The sequence below is a fragment of the Idiotropiscis lumnitzeri genome, chromosome 8 (genome assembly GCF_059441095.1).
Source record: "Idiotropiscis lumnitzeri isolate Australia: NSW breed Sydney's pygmy pipehorse chromosome 8, RoL_Ilum_1.0, whole genome shotgun sequence".
NCBI classification, from domain to species: domain Eukaryota; kingdom Metazoa; phylum Chordata; class Actinopteri; order Syngnathiformes; family Syngnathidae; genus Idiotropiscis; species Idiotropiscis lumnitzeri.
This window is the reverse complement of record NC_142398.1, coordinates 117,957-141,375: the sequence shown is the minus strand read 5'-3', so window position 1 is coordinate 141,375 and position 23,419 is coordinate 117,957. Positions and strand designations below refer to the sequence as shown.

General features: G+C 42.0%; 1 protein-coding gene across 1 annotated transcript in view; it reads right to left on the bottom strand.

Annotated features, from left to right (window-relative positions):
- Positions 1-11,945: 11,945 nt before the first annotated feature.
- The window catches only part of LOC148331460 (uncharacterized), a 94,645-nt gene continuing 83,171 nt past the window's right edge, over positions 11,946-23,419 (bottom strand). Inside the window, exons 8-9 of the mRNA XM_088302219.1 lie at positions 12,282-12,408; positions 11,946-12,187 (exon numbers count right to left, since the gene is read on the bottom strand). Coding sequence (XP_088158345.1) covers positions 11,946-12,187; positions 12,282-12,408 — 369 coding nt within the window. The remainder of the gene's footprint in view (positions 12,188-12,281; positions 12,409-23,419) is intronic.

Sequence of the window (23,419 nt, the reverse complement as noted above, 5' to 3'; positions counted from 1 at the left end):
TAACAGCTAAACCAAACGTTTCCAATGTAAATTTCCACCTTTATATAGTGTAAAAAGACATCCTGAAGCCTGGGCAGTCATTAATTTGATTGTCCAATATTTCCCTTATGAGATAATGCCTCTCATAGCAAATGTGTACAGCGCGAGCTGAAAATGCATTTTCAGCACTAAAAAACCAAACTTTTATAACAGCTAAACCAAACGTTTCAAATGTAAATTTCCACCTTTATATAGTGTAGAAAGGCATCCTGAAGCCTGGAAAGTCATTAATTTGATTGTCCAGTATTTCCTTCATGAGATATTGCAACACTTAGAAAAAGTGTACAACGCCAGCAGACAATGAATTTTCAGCACTAAAAAAAACGAAACTTCATTAACAGCTAAACCAAACGTTTCCAATGTAAATTTCCACATTTATAGAGTGTAAAAAGGCATCCTGAAGCCTGGGCAGTCATTAATTTGATTGTCCAATATTTCCCTTATGAGATAATGCCTCTCATAGCAAATGTGTACAGCGCGAGCTGAAAATGCATTTACAGCACTAAAAAACCAAACTTTTATAACAGCTAAACCAAACGTTTCCAATGTAAATTTCCACCTTTATATAGTGTAGAAAGGCATCCTGAAGCCTGGAAAGTCATTAATTTGATTGTCCAGTATTTCCTACATGAGATATTGCAAAACTTAGAAAAAGTGTACAGCGCCAGCAGACAATGAATTTTCAGCACTAAAAAAACGAAACTTCATTAACAGCTAAACCAAACGTTTCCAATGTAAATTTCCACATTTATAGAGTGTAAAAAGGCATCCTGAAGCCTGGGAAGTCATTAATTTGATTGTCCAGTATTTCCCTTATGAGATAATGCCTCACATAGCAAATGTGTACAGTGCGAGCTGAAAATGCATTTTCAGCACTAAAAAACCAAACTTATATAACACCTAAACCAAACGTTTCCAATGTAAATTCCACCTTTATATAGTGTAAAAAGACATCCTGAAGCCTGCGCAGTCATTAATTTGATTGTCCAATATTTCCCTTATGAGATAATGCCTCTCATAGCAAATGTGTACAGCGCGAGCTGAAAATGCATTTACAGCACTAAAAAACCAAACTTTTATAACAGCTAAACCAAACGTTTCTAATGTAAATTTCCACCTTTATATAGTGTAGAAAGGCATCCTGAAGCCTGGAAAGTCATTAATTTGATTGTCCAGTATTTCCTTCATGAGATATTGCAACACTTAGAAAAAGTGTACAGCGCCAGCAGACAATGAATTTTCAGCACTAAAAAAACGAAACTTCATTAACAGCTAAACCAAACGTTTCCAATGTAAATTTCCACATTTATAGAGTGTAAAAAGGCATCCTGAAGCCTGGGAAGTCATTAATTTGATTGTCCAGTATTTCCCTTATGAGATAATGCCTCACATAGCAAATGTGTACAGTGCGAGCTGAAAATGCATTTTCAGCACTAAAAAAACAAACTTTTATAACAGCTAAACTAAACGTTTCCAATGTAAATTTCCACCTTTATATAGTGTAAAAAGACATCCTGAAGCCTGGGCAGTCATTAATTTGATTGTCCAATATTTCCCTTATGAGATAATGCCTCTCATAGCAAATGTGTACAGCGCGAGCTGAAAATGCATTTACAGCACTAAAAAAACAAACTTTTATAACAGCTAAACTAAACGTTTCCAATGTAAATTTCCACCTTTATATAGTGTAAAAAGACATCCTGAAGCCTGGGCAGTCATTAATTTGATTGTCCAATATTTCCCTTATGAGATAATGCCTCTCATAGCAAATGTGTACAGCGCGAGCTGAAAATGCATTTACAGCACTAAAAACCCAAACTTTTATAACAGCTAAACCAAACGTTTCCAATGTAAATTTCCACCTTTATATAGTGTAAAAAGACATCCTGAAGCCTGGGCAGTCATTAATTTGATTGTCCAATATTTCCCTTATGAGATAATGCCTCTCATAGCAAATGTGTACAGCGCGAGCTGAAAATGCATTTTCAGCACTAAAAAACCAAACTTTTATAACAGCTAAACCAAACGTTTCCAATGTAAATTTCCACCTTTATATAGTGTAAAAAGACATCCTGATGCCTGGGCAGTCATTAATTTGATTGTCCAGTATTTCCCTTATGAGATAATGCCTCACATAGCAAATGTGTACAGCGCCAGCAGACAATGAATTTTCAGCACTAAAAAAACGAAACTTCATTAACAGCTAAACTAAACGTTTCCAATGTAAATTTCCACCCTTATATAGTGTAAAAAGACATCCTGAAGCCTGGGCAGTCATTAATTTGATTGTCCAATATTTCCCTTATGAGATAATGCCTCTCATAGCAAATGTGTACAGTGCGAGCTGAAAATGCATTTACAGCACTAAAAAAACAAACTTTTATAACAGCTAAACCAAACGTTTCCAATGTAAATTTCCACCTTTATATAGTGTAAAAAGACATCCTGAAGCCTGGGCAGTCATTAATTTGATTGTCCAATATTTCCCTTATGAGATAATGCCTCTCATAGCAAATGTGTACAGCGCGAGCTGAAAATGCATTTACAGCACTAAAAAACCAAACTTTTATAACAGCTAAACCAAACGTTTCCAATGTAAATTTCTACCTTTATATAGTGTAGAAAGGCATCCTGAAGCCTGGAAAGTCATTAATTTGATTGTCCAGTATTTCCTTCATGAGATATTGCAACACTTAGAAAAAGTGTACAGCGCCAGCAGACAATGAATTTTCAGCACTAAAAAAACGAAACTTCATTAACAGCTAAACCAAACGTTTCCAATGTAAATTTCCACATTTATAGAGTGTAAAAAGGCATCCTGAAGCCTGGGAAGTCATTAATTTGATTGTCCAGTATTTCCCTTATGAGATAATGCCTCACATAGCAAATGTGTACAGTGCGAGCTGAAAATGCATTTTCAGCACTAAAAAAACAAACTTTTATAACAGCTAAACTAAACGTTTCCAATGTAAATTTCCACCTTTATATAGTGTAAAAAGACATCCTGAAGCCTGGGCAGTCATTAATTTGATTGTCCAATATTTCCCTTATGAGATAATGCCTCTCATAGCAAATGTGTACAGCGCGAGCTGAAAATGCATTTACAGCACTAAAAAAACAAACTTTTATAACAGCTAAACTAAACGTTTCCAATGTAAATTTCCACCTTTATATAGTGTAAAAAGACATCCTGAAGCCTGGGCAGTCATTAATTTGATTGTCCAATATTTCCCTTATGAGATAATGCCTCTCATAGCAAATGTGTACAGCGCGAGCTGAAAATGCATTTACAGCACTAAAAACCCAAACTTTTATAACAGCTAAACCAAACGTTTCCAATGTAAATTTCCACCTTTATATAGTGTAGAAAGGCATCCTGAAGCCTGGAAAGTCATTAATTTGATTGTCCAGTATTTCCTTCATGAGATATTGCAACACTTAGAAAAAGTGTACAGCGCCAGCAGACAATGAATTTTCAGCACTAAAAAAACGAAACTTCATTAACAGCTGAACTAAACGTTTCCAATGTAAATGTCCACCTTTATATAGTGTAAAAAGACATCCTGAAGCCTGGGCAGTCATTAATTTGATTGTCCAATATTTCCCTTATGAGATAATGCCTCTCATAGCAAATGTGTACAGCGCGAGCTGAAAATGCATTTACAGCACTAAAAAACCAAACTTTTATAACAGCTAAACCAAACGTTTCAATTGTAAATTTCCACCTTTATATAGTGTAGAAAGGCATCCTGAAGCCTGGAAAGTCATTAATTTGATTGTCCAGTATTTCCTTCATGAGATATTGCAACACTTAGCAAATGTGTACAGTGCGAGCTGAAAATGCATTTTCAGCACTAAAAAAAACAAACTTTTATAACAGCTAAACCAAACGTTTCCAATGTAAATTTCCACCTTTATATAGTGTAAAAAGACATCCTGAAGCCTGGGCAGTCATTAATTTGATTGTCCAGTATTTCCCTTATGAGATAATGCCTCACATAGCAAATGTGTACAGCGCGAGCTGAAAATGCATTTACAGCACTAAAAAACCAAACTTTTATAACAGCTAAACCAAACGTTTCCAATGTAAATTTCCACCTTTATATAGTGTAAAAAGACATCCTGAAGCCTGGGCAGTCATTAATTTGATTGTCCAATATTTCCCTTATGAGATAATGCCTCTCATAGCAAATGTGTACAGCGCGAGCTGAAAATGCATTTACAGCACTAAAAAACCAAACTTTTATAACAGCTAAACCAAACGTTTCCAATGTAAATTTCCACCTTTATATAGTGTAGAAAGGCATCCTGAAGCCTGGAAAGTCATTAATTTGATTGTCCAGTATTTCCTTCATGAGATATTGCAACACTTAGAAAAAGTGTACAGCGCCAGCAGACAATGAATTTTCAGCACTAAAAAAACGAAACTTCATTAACAGCTAAACCAAACGTTTCCAATGTAAATTTCCACATTTATAGAGTGTAAAAAGGCATCCTGAAGCCTGGGAAGTCATTAATTTGATTGTCCAGTATTTCCCTTATGAGATAATGCCTCACATAGCAAATGTGTACAGTGCGAGCTGAAAATGCATTTACAGCACTAAAAAAACAAACTTTTATAACAGCTAAACCAAACGTTTCCAATGTAAATTTCCACCTTTATATAGTGTAGAAAGGCATCCTGAAGCCTGGAAAGTCATTAATTTGATTGTCCAGTATTTCCTTCATGAGATATTGCAACACTTAGAAAAAGTGTACAGCGCCAGCAGACAATGAATTTTCAGCACTAAATAAACGAAACTTCATTAACAGCTAAAGTAAACGTTTCCAATGTAAATTTCCACCTTTATATAGTGTAAAAAGACATCCTGAAGCCTGGGCAGTCATTAATTTGATTGTCCAATATTTCCCTTATGAGATAATGCCTCTCATAGCAAATGTGTACAGTGCGAGCTGAAAATGCATTTACAGCACTAAAAAAACAAACTTTTATAACAGCTAAACCAAACGTTTCCAATGTAAATTTCCACCTTTATATAGTGTAAAAAGACATCCTGAAGCCTGGGCAGTCATTAATTTGATTGTCCAATATTTCCCTTATGAGATAATGCCTCTCATAGCAAATGTGTACAGCGCGAGCTGAAAATGCATTTACAGCACTAAAAAACCAAACTTTTATAACAGCTAAACCAAACGTTTCCAATGTAAATTTCCACCTTTATATAGTGTAGAAAGGCATCCTGAAGCCTGGAAAGTCATTAATTTGATTGTCCAGTATTTCCTTCATGAGATATTGCAACACTTAGAAAAAGTGTACAGCGCCAGCAGACAATGAATTTTCAGCACTAAAAAAAACGAAACTTCATTAACAGCTAAACCAAACGTTTCCAATGTAAATTTCCACATTTATAGAGTGTAAAAAGGCATCCTGAAGCCTGGGAAGTCATTAATTTGATTGTCCAGTATTTCCCTTATGAGATAATGCCTCTCATTGCAAATGTGTACAGCGCGAGCTGAAAATGCATTTTCAGCACTAAAAAAACAAACTTTTATAACACCTAAACCAAACGTTTCCAATGTAAATTTCCTCCTTTATATAGTGTAAAAAGACATCCTGAAGCCTGGGCAGTCATTAATTTGATTGTCCAATATTTCCCTTATGAGATAATGCCTCTCATAGCAAATGTGTACAGCGCGAGCTGAAAATGCATTTACAGCACTAAAAAACCAAACTTTTATAACAGCTAAACCAAACGTTTCCAATGTAAATTTCCACCTTTATATAGTGTAGAAAGGCATCCTGAAGCCTGGAAAGTCATTAATTTGATTGTCCAGTATTTCCTTCATGAGATATTGCAACATTTAGAAAAAGTGTACAGCGCCAGCAGACAATGAATTTTCAGCACTAAAAAAACGAAACTTCATTAACTGCTAAACTAAACGTTTCCAATGTAAATTTCCACCTTTATATAGTGTAAAAAGACATCCTGAAGCCCGGGCAGCCATTAATTTGATTGTCCAATATTTCCCTTATGAGATAATGCCTCTCATAGCAAATGTGTACAGCGCGAGCTGAAAATGCATTTACAGCACTAAAAAACCAAACTTTTATAACAGCTAAACCAAACGTTTCCAATGTAAATTTCCACCTTTATATAGTGTAAAAAGACATCCTGAAGCCTGGGCAGTCATTAATTTGATTGTCCAATATTTCCCTTATGAGATAATGCCTCTCATAGCAAATGTGTACAGCGCGAGCTGAAAATGCATTTACAGCACTAAAAAACCAAACTTTTATAACAGCTAAACCAAACGTTTCCAATGTAAATTTCCACCTTTATATAGTGTAGAAAGGCATCCTGAAGCCTGGAAAGTCATTAATTTGATTGTCCAGTATTTCCTTCATGAGATATTGCAACACTTAGAAAAAGTGTACAGCGCCAGCAGACAATGAATTTTCAGCACTAAAAAAACGAAACTTCATTAACAGCTAAACTAAATGTTTCCAATGTAAATTTCCACCTTTATATAGTGTAAAAAGACATCCTGAAGCCTGGGCAGTCATTAATTTGATTGTCCAATATTTCCCTTATGAGATAATGCCTCTCATAGAAAATGTGTACAGCGCGAGCTGAAAATGCATTTACAGCACTAAAAAACCAAACTTTTATAACAGCTAAACCAAACGTTTCCAATGTAAATTTCCACCTTTATATAGTGTAAAAAGGCATCCTGAAGCCTGGAAAGTGTAACGGTTCAGGGAACCGTGAGAAAGGAAAACTGGACCCAAGAGCAAGCGAGGATGGTTGAGGAGGATTTATTGAAGGGTTCGGGGGGAGAGGAACGGGTGCCGGTAGCAGGGCAGGAGGACAGGTGGAGGAGCGGCGAGTCAGCGCCGGGGTGGCGAGATGTGCGCTCGCGGAGGTGCAGCGGAGACGGCGCGCTGAGTGTACACCGGCGCTGTGGCGGGAGGAACGCGGGCGCGGAGAGCGGCGTGGAGGCGAAGGCGGCGGCGAGCCGGCGGAGGCTGAGAAGGGCAGGCAGGCGGCGTACGGGCGTACGAGGTGCGATCGACGCTCCGGGGCTCGGCGGCTGGCGGCGGAGGATCGGGCTCGGGCTGGCGCTGGGCGGCTGGAGGGAGAGCGAGGAAAGACAATGGTTAACTCGGGTTGCATAACACAAAGCGCGGACGTGCACGAGGCGAACGTCGACGTGGACCGGGTACCGAGGTAGGTCACGGAATAATCCGGCGTCTGGCTCCTGGCAGCGCTGAGCTTTAAACCCCCGCGGTGATTGCTGATGATGGGCAGCAGGTGCGCAGGAGCCGACGCCCTCTCCGGTCGGAGGCGTGCCTGGCGGAAAACAGCCGGAACCTAGGGAAAAGGGAAAAAGCTTGGCAGGCCCCCTAACCCGAACCCCCACAGTACCCCCCCCTCAACGGACGCCTCCTGGCGTCCTTCCTGGTTTGTCCGGGTGTGTGGCGTAAAACTCCCGGATCGGGGAGTCGTCAATGAAAAGCTTGCGGGAGATCCAAGAACGTTCCTCCGGACCGTACCCCTCCCAGTCCACGAGGAACTGAAACCCCCTCCCCCGACGTCTAACGTCCAACACTTTGGAGACCGTGAAGGCTGGGTGGTCGTCGATCATCAGGGGGGGTGGAGGGGAGATGGTCGGAGGGCTTAGGACGCTGGAAGAGACCGGCTTGAGGAGAGAAACGTGGAAGGTGGGGTGGATCTTGAGGGAATCGGGGAGCTTTAGTCTGACAGAACAGGGGTTAATGATCTTGGTGATGGGAAAGGGACCAATGTAGCGCGGAGACAGCTTACGTGAATCGGTCTGGAGGGGAAGGTCGCGGGTCGAGAGCCAGACCTGCTGACCGGGCTGGTAGTCGGGAGCTGGGGTTCGACGACGGTCCGCCAGGCGCTTGTTGCGTTGCGCCGAGCGGGTGAGGGAGGCCTTGACCTCTGCCCAGACGGCCTTGGCCCGACTGATGTGTTCCTCCACCGAGGGAACCGCCACTGCACGCTCCTGCTCCGTAAAAAGGGGAGGTTGGTAGCCAAGACAGGCCATGAACGGCGACATACCTGTCGAGGCGCAGGAGAGGGAGTTGTGGGCGTACTCGATCCATGCGAGAGCCTCGCTCCATGTCTCGGGGTTCCGGGCCACCACGCACCGCAGCGCTGCCTCCAGGTGTTGATTGGCCCGCTCGGTCTGCCCGTTGGTCTGCGGGTGGTAACCGGAGGAAAGGCTGGCTGTGGCGCCCACTGCCTTACAGAACTCCCTCCAGACCTGGGAAGAGAACTGGGGGCCCCGGTCGGAGACGATGTCTTGCGGGAGGCCGTGGAGCCGGAAAACGTGCTGGGTCAGGAGTGTGGCTGTCTCCAAGGCGGTGGGTAGCTTGGGAAGGGGAACGAAGTGGACGCTCTTGGAGAAGCGGTCGATAATGGTGAGGATAACTGTGTGTCCTTTGGACGAAGGAAGACCCGTGACGAAGTCCACAGCGATGTGGGACCAGGGGCGGCTCGGGATAGGCAGAGGGTGGAGAAGACCGGCCGGAGCCGAGTGTGAGGCCTTTCCGCGGGCGCAAACCGAGCAGGCCAGCACGAATTCTCGCGTGTCTCTTGTCATACTGGGCCACCAGAAGTGCGCTTGGAGGAAGCGAAGGGTGCGCGTGACGCCAGGGTGGCAGGTGAGCGAGGAGGAGTGCCCCCACTGGAGGACCTGGGAGCGTGCGGCATCGGGGACGAAGAGGAGGTCCGAGGGGTCAGGTCGGGGATCGGGTTGGGTTTTCTGCGCCTCGCGAACCGTGCGCTCGATCTCCCAGGAGGCCGCCCCCAGGAGACAGGAGGACGGGAGAATGGTCTGTGTGTTCTCTGGACTGGCAGGCGGAGCGAACATCCGGGAGAGGGCGTCCGCCTTGCCGTTGTTCGACCCGGGACGGAAGGAAAGGGTGAAGTTGAATCGGCTCAAGAAGAGGTGCCAACGGGCTTGACGGGGGTTCATCCGCTTGGCTGACTGCAGGTAGGCCAGATTTTTGTGGTCGGTCCAGACGAGGAAGGGGACGGCGGTGCCCTCCAGCCAGTGCCGCCACTCCTGGAGAGCCCAGACGACTGCCAGCAACTCCCGATTGCCGACGTCATAGTTCTTCTCGGCGGGGGACAGGCGTCGGGAGAAGAAGGCGCATGGATGAGTCTTCTGGGTGTCGGGGTCCCGCTGGGAGAGCACCGCTCCCGCCCCCGTGTCGGAAGCATCCACCTCCACCACGAACTGGAGTGCGGGATCGGGGTGTCTGAGGACCGGAGCGCTGGTGAAGGCTTCCTTAAGATGCCCGAAAGCTTGAGCCGCTGCCGGAGTCCACTGAAAGGGGGTGAGGGTGGAGGTGAGGGCCGTGAGAGGACTAGCAACCTTGCTGTAATTGCGGATGAATCGACGGTAGAAATTAGCGAACCCCAGGAAGCGTTGGAGTTCCTTGCGAGTAGTGGGAGTAGGCCACTCCACCACCGCCTGGATCTTGGCGGGATCCGGCTGGAGTTGACCCTGGGCGATGACGTAGCCCAGGAAATGGATCGATGGGACGTGGAACTCGCATTTCTCCGGTTTCACGAACAGGCGGTTTTCCAGCAGGCGCTGGAGGACTGATCGGACGTGGCGGCGGTGGTCCTCGAGGGATCGGGAGAAGATGAGGATGTCATCCAGGTAAATAAAGACGAAACGGTTGAGCATATCACGGAGAATGTCGGTCATGAGAGCTTGAAAAACGGCGGGGGCATTGGTGAGGCCGAAGGGCATGACGAGATACTCAAAATGTCCAAGGGGGGTATTGAAGGCAGTCTTCCATTCATCGCCCTCGCGGATGCGGACCAAATGGTAGGCGTTCCGGAGATCGAGCTTGGAGAAGACCTGGGCTTCGCAGAGGGGCTCGAACGAGGGGTCTATGAGGGGCAGAGAGGTCTTATTTTTGACTGTGATGCCGTTGAGAGCCTTGAAGTCAATGCAAGGGCGAAGGGAGGAGTCTTTCTTCTTGACAAAAAAGAAACCCGCTCCCAGGGGCGAGGAAGAGGGCCGAATCAGACCGGCCGCCAGGGAGTCGCGGATGTAGGTCTCGAGGGCCTCCTTCTCGGGACGGGAGATGTTGTACAGCCGGGAGCTGGGCAGCGGAGCTCCGGGAAAGAGGTCTATGGCGCAGTCATAGGGCCGATGGGGAGGAAGGGTGCGGGCGAGGTCTTTGCAGAAAACCTGGGCCAGGTCATGGTAGTCCGTGGGGACGGACGCCAGGTCGGGTGGAGCCGGGGAGCGAGGAACCGATCGGGGAGCGGGGTCGGCGGACAGAAGGCACTGTGAGTGGCAAAGCTCGCTCCACCCGGTGATTGCACATCTCCTCCAGTCTATCGCGGGGTTGTGTAGCTGGAGCCACGGGAAACCCAGGACCAGGGGGACTTGTGGCGAGTGGATTAGGAGGAGCTGGATGGTCTCCCGGTGGTTACCGGAAACAATAAGGGTTAGGGGTCCCGTTTGATGGAAGACCTGGGAGATGAGGCGTCCATCCAGAGCCACCACGCGCCGTGGGGAAGGGAGAGGCTCCAGGGGGACACCCAGCCGGCGAGCCAGAGCCAGGTCCAGGAAGTTCCCATCCGCTCCGGAGTCCACCAGTACGGCGACCGAGAGGGATTGGGTCTGCCAGAGGAGGCGGGCTGGGATGGACATGCGTGAAGAGGAGCCCGTAGCTGACACGTTATGGCTCGCCGCGGGACTCCTGATCAGCGGCGAGCCCCCCTCTTTTGGCTTCACGTGGCAAGCGGCGATGTAGTGACCGGGGTTGCCACAATAGAGGCATAGCTGGCTCGAGAGGCGCCTCTGGCGTTCCTGAGGATCCAGGCGGGTTCTCCCCAGCTGCATGGGCTCCTCCTGTCCGACGGGAGGCGTAACCGGTAGTCGCGGAGGGGGGTCGACGGAAGGTGCGGAAGCGCGTGCCGCCGGACGGGGCGACCTACGCGTCCGCTCGGACTGCCGCTCCCGCAACCGGTTGTCTACCTTAATAGCCAGGGCAATGAGGTCTTCGAGAGAGGCGGTCTCATCCCGAACGGCCAGCTCATCCTTGAGCTGGTCCGTCAGCCCGTTGAGGAACACTCCCCGAAGGGCGGGCTCGTTCCACCCGCACTCGTGGGCGAGAATGCGGAACTCCACCGAAAAGTCGGCGGCGGAGCGGGAACCCTGCCGGAGTGCGAGCAATCGGCGGGTGGCCTCGCGTCCCTTGACGGGATGGTCGAATACCCGCCGCAACTCTTGGCAGAAGTCGGAGTAGGAGGCCATCGCCGGGACCGATGCCTCCCACAAGGCGGTGGCCCATTTCGCGGCGCGGCCGCGGAGCAGGTTCACCATGTAGGCGATGCGAGCTCGATCGGTCGGGTAACTTTGGGGTTGGAGATCGAACACCAACGAGGTGCTCAATATGAACTGGCTACAAGAGCCCAGATCACCGGAAAACGGCTCGGGAGTGGGGACATGGGGTTCCCTGCCGCTCGAAGGGAACACGGCGGGCGGAGGAGGGGGAGAAGGGACCGGGGAGGTGCCCTCCGGGAGGCCGGAAGCAGAGGGAAGAGAGCTGACCTGCTTCGAAAGGAGCGCGAGTTGGTGGTGGAGAGCCTGGACGGAGTCCATGAACTCCTGCATCATCCTCTCGTGTCTTCCCAGCTGTCTGCCTTGGTGGGAGAGGGCCTCTTGGAGGGAATCCGAGCTCGCTGGGTCCATTGGGGCCGGATTATTCTGTAACGGTTCAGGGAACCGTGAGAAAGGAAAACTGGACCCAAGAGCAAGCGAGGATGGTTGAGGAGGATTTATTGAAGGGTTCGGGGGGAGAGGAACGGGTGCCGGTAGCAGGGCAGGAGGACAGGTGGAGGAGCGGCGAGTCAGCGCCGGGGTGGCGAGATGTGCGCTCGCGGAGGTGCAGCGGAGACGGCGCGCTGAGTGTACACCGGCGCTGTGGCGGGAGGAACGCGGGCGCGGAGAGCGGCGTGGAGGCGAAGGCGGCGGCGAGCCGGCGGAGGCTGAGAAGGGCAGGCAGGCGGCGTACGGGCGTACGAGGTGCGATCGACGCTCCGGGGCTCGGCGGCTGGCGGCGGAGGATCGGGCTCGGGCTGGCGCTGGGCGGCTGGAGGGAGAGCGAGGAAAGACAATGGTTAACTCGGGTTGCATAACACAAAGCGCGGACGTGCACGAGGCGAACGTCGACGTGGACCGGGTACCGAGGTAGGTCACGGAATAATCCGGCGTCTGGCTCCTGGCAGCGCTGAGCTTTAAACCCCCGCGGTGATTGCTGATGATGGGCAGCAGGTGCGCAGGAGCCGACGCCCTCTCCGGTCGGAGGCGTGCCTGGCGGAAAACAGCCGGAACCTAGGGAAAAGGGAAAAAGCTTGGCAGGCCCCCTAACCCGAACCCCCACAGAAAGTCTTTAATTTGATTGTCCAGTATTTCCTTCATGAGATAATGCCTCACATAGCAAATGTGTACAGTGCGAGCTGAAAATGCATTTTCAGCACTAAAAAAACCAAACTTTTATAACAGCTAAACCAAACGTTTCCAATGTAAATTTCCACCTTTATATAGTGTAGAAAGGCATCCTGAAGCCTGGAAAGTCATTAATTTGATTGTCCAGTATTTCCTTCATGAGATATTGCAACACTTAGAAAAAGTGTACAGCGCCAGCAGACAATGAATTTTCAGCACTAAAAAACCGAAACTTCATTAACAGCTAAACTAAACGTTTCCAATGTAAATTTCCACCTTTATATAGTGTAAAAAGACATCCTGAAGCCTGGGCAGCCATTAATTTGATTGTCCAATATTTCCCTTATGAGATAATGCCTCTCATAGCAAATGTGTACAGCGCGAGCTGAAAATGCATTTACAGCACTAAAAAAACAAACTTTTATAACAGCTAAACCAAACGTTTCCAATGTAAATTTCCACCTTTATAGAGTGTAAAAAGACATCCTGAAGCCTGGGCAGTCATTAATTTGATTGTCCAATATTTCCCTTATGAGATAATGCCTCTCATAGCAAATGTGTACAGCGCGAGCTGAAAATGCATTTACAGCACTAAAAAACCAAACTTTTATAACAGCTAAACCAAACGTTTCCAATGTAAATTTCTACCTTTATATAGTGTAGAAAGGCATCCTGAAGCCTGGAAAGTCATTAATTTGATTGTCCAGTATTTCCTTCATGAGATATTGCAACACTTAGAAAAAGTGTACAGCGCCAGCAGACAATGAATTTTCAGCACTAAAAAAACGAAACTTCATTAACAGCTAAACTAAACGTTTCCAATGTAAATTTCCACCTTTATATAGTGTAAAAAGACATTCTGAAAACTGGGCAGTCATTAATTTGATTGTCCAATATTTCCCTTATGAGATAATGCCTCTCATAGCAAATGTGTACAGCGCGAGCTGAAAATGCATTTACAGCACTAAAAAAACAAACTTTTATAACAGCTAAACCAAACGTTTCCAATGTAAATTTCCACCTTTATATAGTGTAGAAAGGCATCCTGAAGCCTGGAAAGTCATTAATTTGATTGTCCAGTATTTCCTTCATGAGATATTGCAACACTTAGAAAAAGTGTACAGCGCCAGCAGACAATGAATTTTCAGCACTAAAAAAACGAAACTTCATTAACAGCTAAACCAAACGTTTCCAATGTAAATTTCCACATTTATAGAGTGTAAAAAGGCATCCTGAAGCCTGGGAAGTCATTAATTTGATTGTCCAGTATTTCCCTTATGAGATAATGCCTCACATAGCAAATGTGTACAGTGCGAGCTGAAAATGCATTTTCAGCACTAAAAAAACAAACTTTTATAACAGCTAAACTAAACGTTTCCAATGTAAATTTCCACCTTTATATAGTGTAAAAAGACATCCTGAAGCCTGGGCAGTCATTAATTTGATTGTCCAATATTTCCCTTATGAGATAATGCCTCTCATAGCAAATGTGTACAGCGCGAGCTGAAAATGCATTTACAGCACTAAAAAAACAAACTTTTATAACAGCTAAACTAAACGTTTCCAATGTAAATTTCCACCTTTATATAGTGTAAAAAGACATCCTGAAGCCTGGGCAGTCATTAATTTGATTGTCCAATATTTCCCTTATGAGATAATGCCTCTCATAGCAAATGTGTACAGCGCGAGCTGAAAATGCATTTACAGCACTAAAAACCCAAACTTTTATAACAGCTAAACCAAACGTTTCCAATGTAAATTTCCACCTTTATATAGTGTAGAAAGGCATCCTGAAGCCTGGAAAGTCATTAATTTGATTGTCCAGTATTTCCTTCATGAGATATTGCAACACTTAGAAAAGGTGTACAGCGCCAGCAGACAATGAATTTTCAGCACTAAAAAAACGAAACTTCATTAACAGCTAAACCAAACGTTTCCAATGTAAATTTCCACATTTATAGAGTGTAAAAATGCATCCTGAAGCCTGGGAAGTCATTAATTTGATTGTCCAGTATTTCCCTTATGAGATAATGCCTCACATAGCAAATGTGTACAGTGCGAGCTGAAAATGCATTTTCAGCACTAAAAAACCAAACTTTTATAACAGCTAAACCAAACGTTTCCAATGTAAATTTCCACCTTTATATAGTGTAAAAAGACATCCTGAAGCCTGGGCAGTCATTAATTTGATTGTCCAATATTTCCCTTATGAGATAATGCCTCTCATAGCAAATGTGTACAGCGCGAGCTGAAAATGCATTTACAGCACTAAAAAACCAAACTTTTATAACAGCTAAACCAAACGTTTCCAATGTAAATTTCCACCTTTATATAGTGTAGAAAGGCATCCTGAAGCCTGGAAAGTCATTAATTTGATTGTCCAGTATTTCCTTCATGAGATATTGCAACACTTAGAAAAAGTGTACAGCGCCAGCAGACAATGAATTTTCAGCACTAAAAAAAACAAACTTTTATAACAGCTAAACCAAACGTTTCCAATGTAAATTTCCACCTTTATATAGTGTAAAAAGACATCCTGAAGCCTGGGCAGTCATTAATTTGATTGTCCAGTATTTCCCTTATGAGATAATGCCTCACATAGCAAATGTGTACAGCGCGAGCTGAAAATGCATTTACAGCACTAAAAAAACAAACTTTTATAACAGCTAAACCAAACGTTTCCAATGTAAATTTCCACCTTTATATAGTGTAGAAAGGCATCCTGAAGCCTGGAAAGTCATTAATTTGATTGTCCAGTATTTCCTACATGAGATATTGCAAAACTTAGAAAAAGTGTACAGCGCCAGCAGACAATGAATTTTCAGCACTAAAAAAACGAAACTTCATTAACAGCTAAACCAAACGTTTCCAATGTAAATTTCCACATTTATAGAGTGTAAAAAGGCATCCTGAAGCCTGGGAAGTCATTAATTTGATTGTCCAGTATTTCCCTTATGAGATAATGCCTCACATAGCAAATGTGTACAGTGCGAGCTGAAAATGCATTTTCAGCACTAAAAAAACAAACTTTTATAACAGCTAAACTAAACGTTTCCAATGTAAATTTCCACCTTTATATAGTGTAAAAAGACATCCTGAAGCCTGGGCAGTCATTAATTTGATTGTCCAATATTTCCCTTATGAGATAATGCCTCTCATAGCAAATGTGTACAGCGCGAGCTGAAAATGCATTTACAGCACTAAAAAAACAAACTTTTATAACAGCTAAACTAAACGTTTCCAATGTAAATTTCCACCTTTATATAGTGTAAAAAGACATCCTGAAGCCTGGGCAGTCATTAATTTGATTGTCCAATATTTCCCTTATGAGATAATGCCTCTCATAGCAAATGTGTACAGCGCGAGCTGAAAATGCATTTACAGCACTAAAAAACCAAACTTTTATAACAGCTAAACCAAACGTTTCAATTGTAAATTTCCACCTTTATATAGTGTAGAAAGGCATCCTGATGCCTGGAAAGTCATTAATTTGATTGTCCAGTATTTCCTTCATGAGATATTGCAACACTTAGAAAAAGTGTACAGCGCCAGCAGACAATGAATTTTCAGCACTAAAAAAACGAAACTTCATTAACAGCTAAACCAAACGTTTCCAATGTAAATTTCCACATTTATAGAGTGTAAAAAGGCATCCTGAAGCCTGGGCAGTCATTAATTTGATTGTCCAGTATTTCCCTTATGAGATAATGCCTCACATAGCAAATGTGTACAGTGCGAGCTGAAAATGCATTTTCAGCACTAAAAAACCAAACTTTTATAACAGCTAAACCAAACGTTTCCAATGTAAATTTCCACCTTTATATAGTGTAAAAAGACATCCTGAAGCCTGGGCAGTCATTAATTTGATTGTCCAGTATTTCCCTTATGAGATAATGCCTCACATAGCAAATGTGTACAGCGCCAGCAGACAATGAATTTTCAGCACTAAAAAAACGAAACTTCATTAACAGCTAAACTAAACGTTTCCAATGTAAATTTCCACCCTTATATAGTGTAAAAAGACATCCTGAAGCCTGGGCAGTCATTAATTTGATTGTCCAATATTTCCCTTATGAGATAATGCCTCTCATAGCAAATGTGTACAGTGCGAGCTGAAAATGCATTTACAGCACTAAAAAAACAAACTTTTATAACAGCTAAACCAAACGTTTCCAATGTAAATTTCCACCTTTATATAGTGTAAAAAGACATCCTGAAGCCTGGGCAGTCATTAATTTGATTGTCCAATATTTCCCTTATGAGATAATGCCTCTCATAGCAAATGTGTACAGCGCGAGCTGAAAATGCATTTACAGCACTAAAAAACCAAACTTTTATAACAGCTAAACCAAACGTTTCCAATGTAAATTTCCACCTTTATATAGTGTAGAAAGGCATCCTGAAGCCTGGAAAGTCATTAATTTGATTGTCCAGTATTTCCTTCATGAGATATTGCAACACTTAGAAAAAGTGTACAGCGCCAGCAGACAATGAATTTTCAGCACTAAAAAAACGAAACTTCATTAACAGCTAAACCAAACGTTTCCAATGTAAATTTCCACATTTATAGAGTGTAAAAAGGCATCCTGAAGCCTGGGAAGTCATTAATTTGATTGTCCAGTATTTCCCTTATGAGATAATGCCTCACATAGCAAATGTGTACAGTGCGAGCTGAAAATGCATTTACAGCACTAAAAAAACAAACTTTTATAACAGCTAAACCAAACGTTTCCAATGTAAATTTCCACCTTTATATAGTGTAGAAAGGCATCCTGAAGCCTGGAAAGTCATTAATTTGATTGTCCAGTATTTCCTTCATGAGATATTGCAAAACTTAGAAAAAGTGTACAGCGCCAGCAGACAATGAATTTTCAGCACTAAATAAACGAAACTTCATTAACAGCTAAAGTAAACGTTTCCAATGTAAATTTCCACCTTTATATAGTGTAAAAAGACATCCTGAAGCCTGGGCAGTCATTAATTTGATTGTCCAATATTTCCCTTATGAGATAATGCCTCTCATAGCAAATGTGTACAGTGCGAGCTGAAAATGCATTTACAGCACTAAAAAAACAAACTTTTATAACAGCTAAACCAAACGTTTCCAATGTAAATTTCCACCTTTATATAGTGTAAAAAGACATCCTGAAGCCTGGGCAGTCATTAATTTGATTGTCCAATATTTCCCTTATGAGATAATGCCTCTCATAGCAAATGTGTACAGCGCGAGCTGAAAATGCATTTACAGCACTAAAAAACCAAACTTTTATAACAGCTAAACCAAACGTTTCCAATGTAAATTTCCACCTTTATATAGTGTAGAAAGGCATCCTGAAGCCTGGAAAGTCATTAATTTGATTGTCCAGTATTTCCTTCATGAGATATTGCAACACTTAGAAAAAGTGTACAGCGCCAGCAGACAATGAATTTTCAGCACTAAAAAAAACGAAACTTCATTAACAGCTAAACCAAACGTTTCCAATGTAAATTTCCACATTTATAGAGTGTAAAAAGGCATCCTGAAGCCTGGGAAGTCATTAATTTGATTGTCCAGTATTTCCCTTATGAGATAATGCCTCTCATTGCAAATGTGTACAGCGCGAGCTGAAAATGCATTTTCAGCACTAAAAAACCAAACTTTTATAACAGCTAAACCAAACGTTTCCAATGTAAATTTCCTCCTTTATATAGTGTAAAAAGACATCCTGAAGCCTGGGCAGTCATTAATTTGATTGTCCAATATTTCCCTTATGAGATAATGCCTCTCATAGCAAATGTGTACAGCGCGAGCTGAAAATGCATTTACAGCACTAAAAAACCAAACTTTTATAACAGCTAAACCAAACGTTTCCAATGTAAATTTCCACCTTTATATAGTGTAGAAAGGCATCCTGAAGCCTGGAAAGTCATTAATTTGATTGTCCAGTATTTCCTTCATGAGATATTGCAACACTTAGAAAAAGTGTACAGCGCCAGCAGACAATGAATTTTCAGCACTAAAAAAACGAAACTTCATTAACAGCTAAACTAAATGTTTCCAATGTAAATTTCCACCTTTATATAGTGTAAAAAGACATCCTGAAGCCTGGGCAGTCATTAATTTGATTGTCCAATATTTCCCTTATGAGATAATGCCTCTCATAGCAAATGTGTACAGCGCGAGCTGAAAATGCATTTACAGCACTAAAAAACCAAACTTTTATAACAGCTAAACCAAACGTTTCCAATGTAAATTTCCACCTTTATATAGTGTAAAAAGGCATCCTGAAGCCTGGAAAGTCTTTAATTTGATTGTCCAGTATTTCCTTCATGAGATATTGCAACACTTAGAAAAAGTGTACAGCGCCAGCAGACAATGAATTTTCAGCACTAAAAAACCGAAACTTCATTAACAGCTAAACTAAACGTTTCCAATGTAAATTTCCACCTTTATATAGTGTAAAAAGACATCCTGAAGCCTGGGCAGCCATTAATTTGATTGTCCAATATTTCCCTTATGAGATAATGCCTCTCATAGCAAATGTGTACAGCGCGAGCTGAAAATGCATTTACAGCACTAAAAAACCAAACTTTTATAACAGCTAAACCAAACGTTTCCAATGTAAATTTCCACCTTTATAGAGTGTAAAAAGACATCCTGAAGCCTGGGCAGTCATTAATTTGATTGTCCAATATTTCCCTTATGAGATAATGCCTCTCATAGCAAATGTGTACAGCGCGAGCTGAAAATGCATTTACAGCACTAAAAAACCAAACTTTTATAACAGCTAAACCAAACGTTTCCAATGTAAATTTCTACCTTTATATAGTGTAGAAAGGCATCCTGAAGCCTGGAAAGTCATTAATTTGATTGTCCAGTATTTCCTTCATGAGATATTGCAACATTTAGAAAAAGTGTACAGCGCCAGCAGACAATGAATTTTCAGCACTAAAAAAACGAAACTTCATTAACAGCTAAACTAAACGTTTCCAATGTAAATTTCCACCTTTATATATTGTAAAAAGACATTCTGAAGCCTGGGCAGTCATTAATTTGATTGTCCAATATTTCCCTTATGAGATAATGCCTCTCATAGCAAATGTGTACAGCGCGAGCTGAAAATGCATTTACAGCACTAAAAAACCAAACTTTTATAACAGCTAAACCAAACGTTTCCAATGTAAATTTCCACCTTTATATAGTGTAGAAAGGCATCCTGAAGCCTGGAAAGTCATTAATTTGATTGTCCAGTATTTCCTTCATGAGATATTGCAACACTTAGAAAAAGTGTACAGCGCCAGCAGACAATGAATTTTCAGCACTAAAAAAACGAAACTTCATTAACAGCTAAACCAAACGTTTCCAATGTAAATTTCCACATTTATAGAGTGTAAAAAGGCATCCTGAAGCCTGGGAAGTCATTAATTTGATTGTCCAGTATTTCCCTTATGAGATAATGCCTCACATAGCAAATGTGTACAGTGCGAGCTGAAAATGCATTTTCAGCACTAAAAAAACAAACTTTTATAACAGCTAAACTAAACGTTTCCAATGTAAATTTCCACCTTTATATAGTGTAAAAAGACATCCTGAAGCCTGGGCAGTCATTAATTTGATTGTCCAATATTTCCCTTATGAGATAATGCCTCTCATAGCAAATGTGTAAGGCGCGAGCTGAAAATGCATTTACAGCACTAAAAACCCAAACTTTTATAACAGCTAAACCAAACGTTTCCAATGTAAATTTCCACCTTTATATAGTGTAGAAAGGCATCCTGAAGCCTGGAAAGTCATTAATTTGATTGTCCAGTATTTCCTTCATGAGATATTGCAACACTTAGAAAAAGTGTACAGCGCGAGCTGAAAATGCATTTACAGCACTAAAAAACCAAACTTTTATAACAGCTAAACCAAACGTTTCCAATGTAAATTTCCACCTTTATATAGTGTAAAAAGACATCCTGAAGCCTGGGCAGTCATTAATTTGATTGTCCAATATTTCCCTTATGAGATAATGCCTCTCATAGCAAATGTGTACAGCGCGAGCTGAAAATGCATTTTCAGCACTAAAAAACCAAACTTTTATAACAGCTAAACCAAACGTTTCAAATGTAAATTTCCACCTTTATATAGTGTAGAAAGGCATCCTGAAGCCTGGAAAGTCATTAATTTGATTGTCCAGTATTTCCTTCATGAGATATTGCAACACTTAGAAAAAGTGTACAACGCCAGCAGACAATGAATTTTCAGCACTAAAAAAAACGAAACTTCATTAACAGCTAAACCAAACGTTTCCAATGTAAATTTCCACATTTATAGAGTGTAAAAAGGCATCCTGAAGCCTGGGCAGTCATTAATTTGATTGTCCAATATTTCCCTTATGAGATAATGCCTCTCATAGCAAATGTGTACAGCGCGAGCTGAAAATGCATTTACAGCACTAAAAAACCAAACTTTTATAACAGCTAAACCAAACGTTTCCAATGTAAATTTCCACCTTTATATAGTGTAGAAAGGCATCCTGAAGCCTGGAAAGTCATTAATTTGATTGTCCAGTATTTCCTACATGAGATATTGCAAAACTTAGAAAAAGTGTACAGCGCCAGCAGACAATGAATTTTCAGCACTAAAAAAACGAAACTTCATTAACAGCTAAACCAAACGTTTCCAATGTAAATTTCCACATTTATAGAGTGTAAAAAGGCATCCTGAAGCCTGGGAAGTCATTAATTTGATTGTCCAGTATTTCCCTTATGAGATAATGCCTCACATAGCAAATGTGTACAGTGCGAGCTGAAAATGCATTTTCAGCACTAAAAAACCAAACTTATATAACACCTAAACCAAACGTTTCCAATGTAAATTCCACCTTTATATAGTGTAAAAAGACATCCTGAAGCCTGCGCAGTCATTAATTTGATTGTCCAATATTTCCCTTATGAGATAATGCCTCTCATAGCAAATGTGTACAGCGCGAGCTGAAAATGCATTTACAGCACTAAAAAACCAAACTTTTATAACAGCTAAACCAAACGTTTCTAATGTAAATTTCCACCTTTATATAGTGTAGAAAGGCATCCTGAAGCCTGGAAAGTCATTAATTTGATTGTCCAGTATTTCCTTCATGAGATATTGCAACACTTAGAAAAAGTGTACAGCGCCAGCAGACAATGAATTTTCAGCACTAAAAAAACGAAACTTCATTAACAGCTAAACCAAACGTTTCCAATGTAAATTTCCACATTTATAGAGTGTAAAAAGGCATCCTGAAGCCTGGGAAGTCATTAATTTGATTGTCCAGTATTTCCCTTATGAGATAATGCCTCACATAGCAAATGTGTACAGTGCGAGCTGAAAATGCATTTTCAGCACTAAAAAAACAAACTTTTATAACAGCTAAACTAAACGTTTCCAATGTAAATTTCCACCTTTATATAGTGTAAAAAGACATCCTGAAGCCTGGGCAGTCATTAATTTGATTGTCCAATATTTCCCTTATGAGATAATGCCTCTCATAGCAAATGTGTACAGCGCGAGCTGAAAATGCATTTACAGCACTAAAAAACCAAACTTTTATAACAGCTAAACCAAACGTTTCAATTGTAAATTTCCACCTTTATATAGTGTAGAAAGGCATCCTGAAGCCTGGAAAGTCATTAATTTGATTGTCCATTATTTCCTTCATGAGATATTGCAACACTTAGCAAATGTGTACAGTGCGAGCTGAAAATGCATTTTCAGCACTAAAAAAAACAAACTTTTATAACAGCTAAACCAAACGTTTCCAATGTAAATTTCCACCTTTATATAGTGTAAAAAGACATCCTGAAGCCTGGGCAGTCATTAATTTGATTGTCCAGTATTTCCCTTATGAGATAATGCCTCACATAGCAAATGTGTACAGCGCGAGCTGAAAATGCATTTACAGCACTAAAAAACCAAACTTTTATAACAGCTAAACCAAACGTTTCCAATGTAAATTTCCACCTTTATATAGTGTAAAAAGACATCCTGAAGCCTGGGCAGTCATTAATTTGATTGTCCAATATTTCCCTTATGAGATAATGCCTCTCATAGCAAATGTGTACAGCGCGAGCTGAAAATGCATTTACAGCACTAAAAAACCAAACTTTTATAACAGCTAAACCAAACGTTTCCAATGTAAATTTCCACCTTTATATAGTGTAGAAAGGCATCCTGAAGCCTGGAAAGTCATTAATTTGATTGTCCAGTATTTCCTTCATGAGATATTGCAACACTTAGAAAAAGTGTACAGCGCCAGCAGACAATGAATTTTCAGCACTAAAAAAACGAAACTTCATTAACAGCTAAACCAAACGTTTCCAATGTAAATTTCCACATTTATAGAGTGTAAAAAGGCATCCTGAAGCCTGGGAAGTCATTAATTTGATTGTCCAGTATTTCCCTTATGAGATAATGCCTCACATAGCAAATGTGTACAGTGCGAGCTGAAAATGCATTTACAGCACTAAAAAAACAAACTTTTATAACAGCTAAACCAAACGTTTCCAATGTAAATTTCCACCTTTATATAGTGTAGAAAGGCATCCTGAAGCCTGGAAAGTCATTAATTTGATTGTCCAGTATTTCCTTCATGAGATATTGCAACACTTAGAAAAAGTGTACAGCGCCAGCAGACAATGAATTTTCAGCACTAAATAAACGAAACTTCATTAACAGCTAAAGTAAACGTTTCCAATGTAAATTTCCACCTTTATATAGTGTAAAAAGACATCCTGAAGCCTGGGCAGTCATTAATTTGATTGTCCAATATTTCCCTTATGAGATAATGCCTCTCATAGCAAATGTGTACAGTGCGAGCTGAAAATGCATTTACAGCACTAAAAAAACAAACTTTTATAACAGCTAAACCAA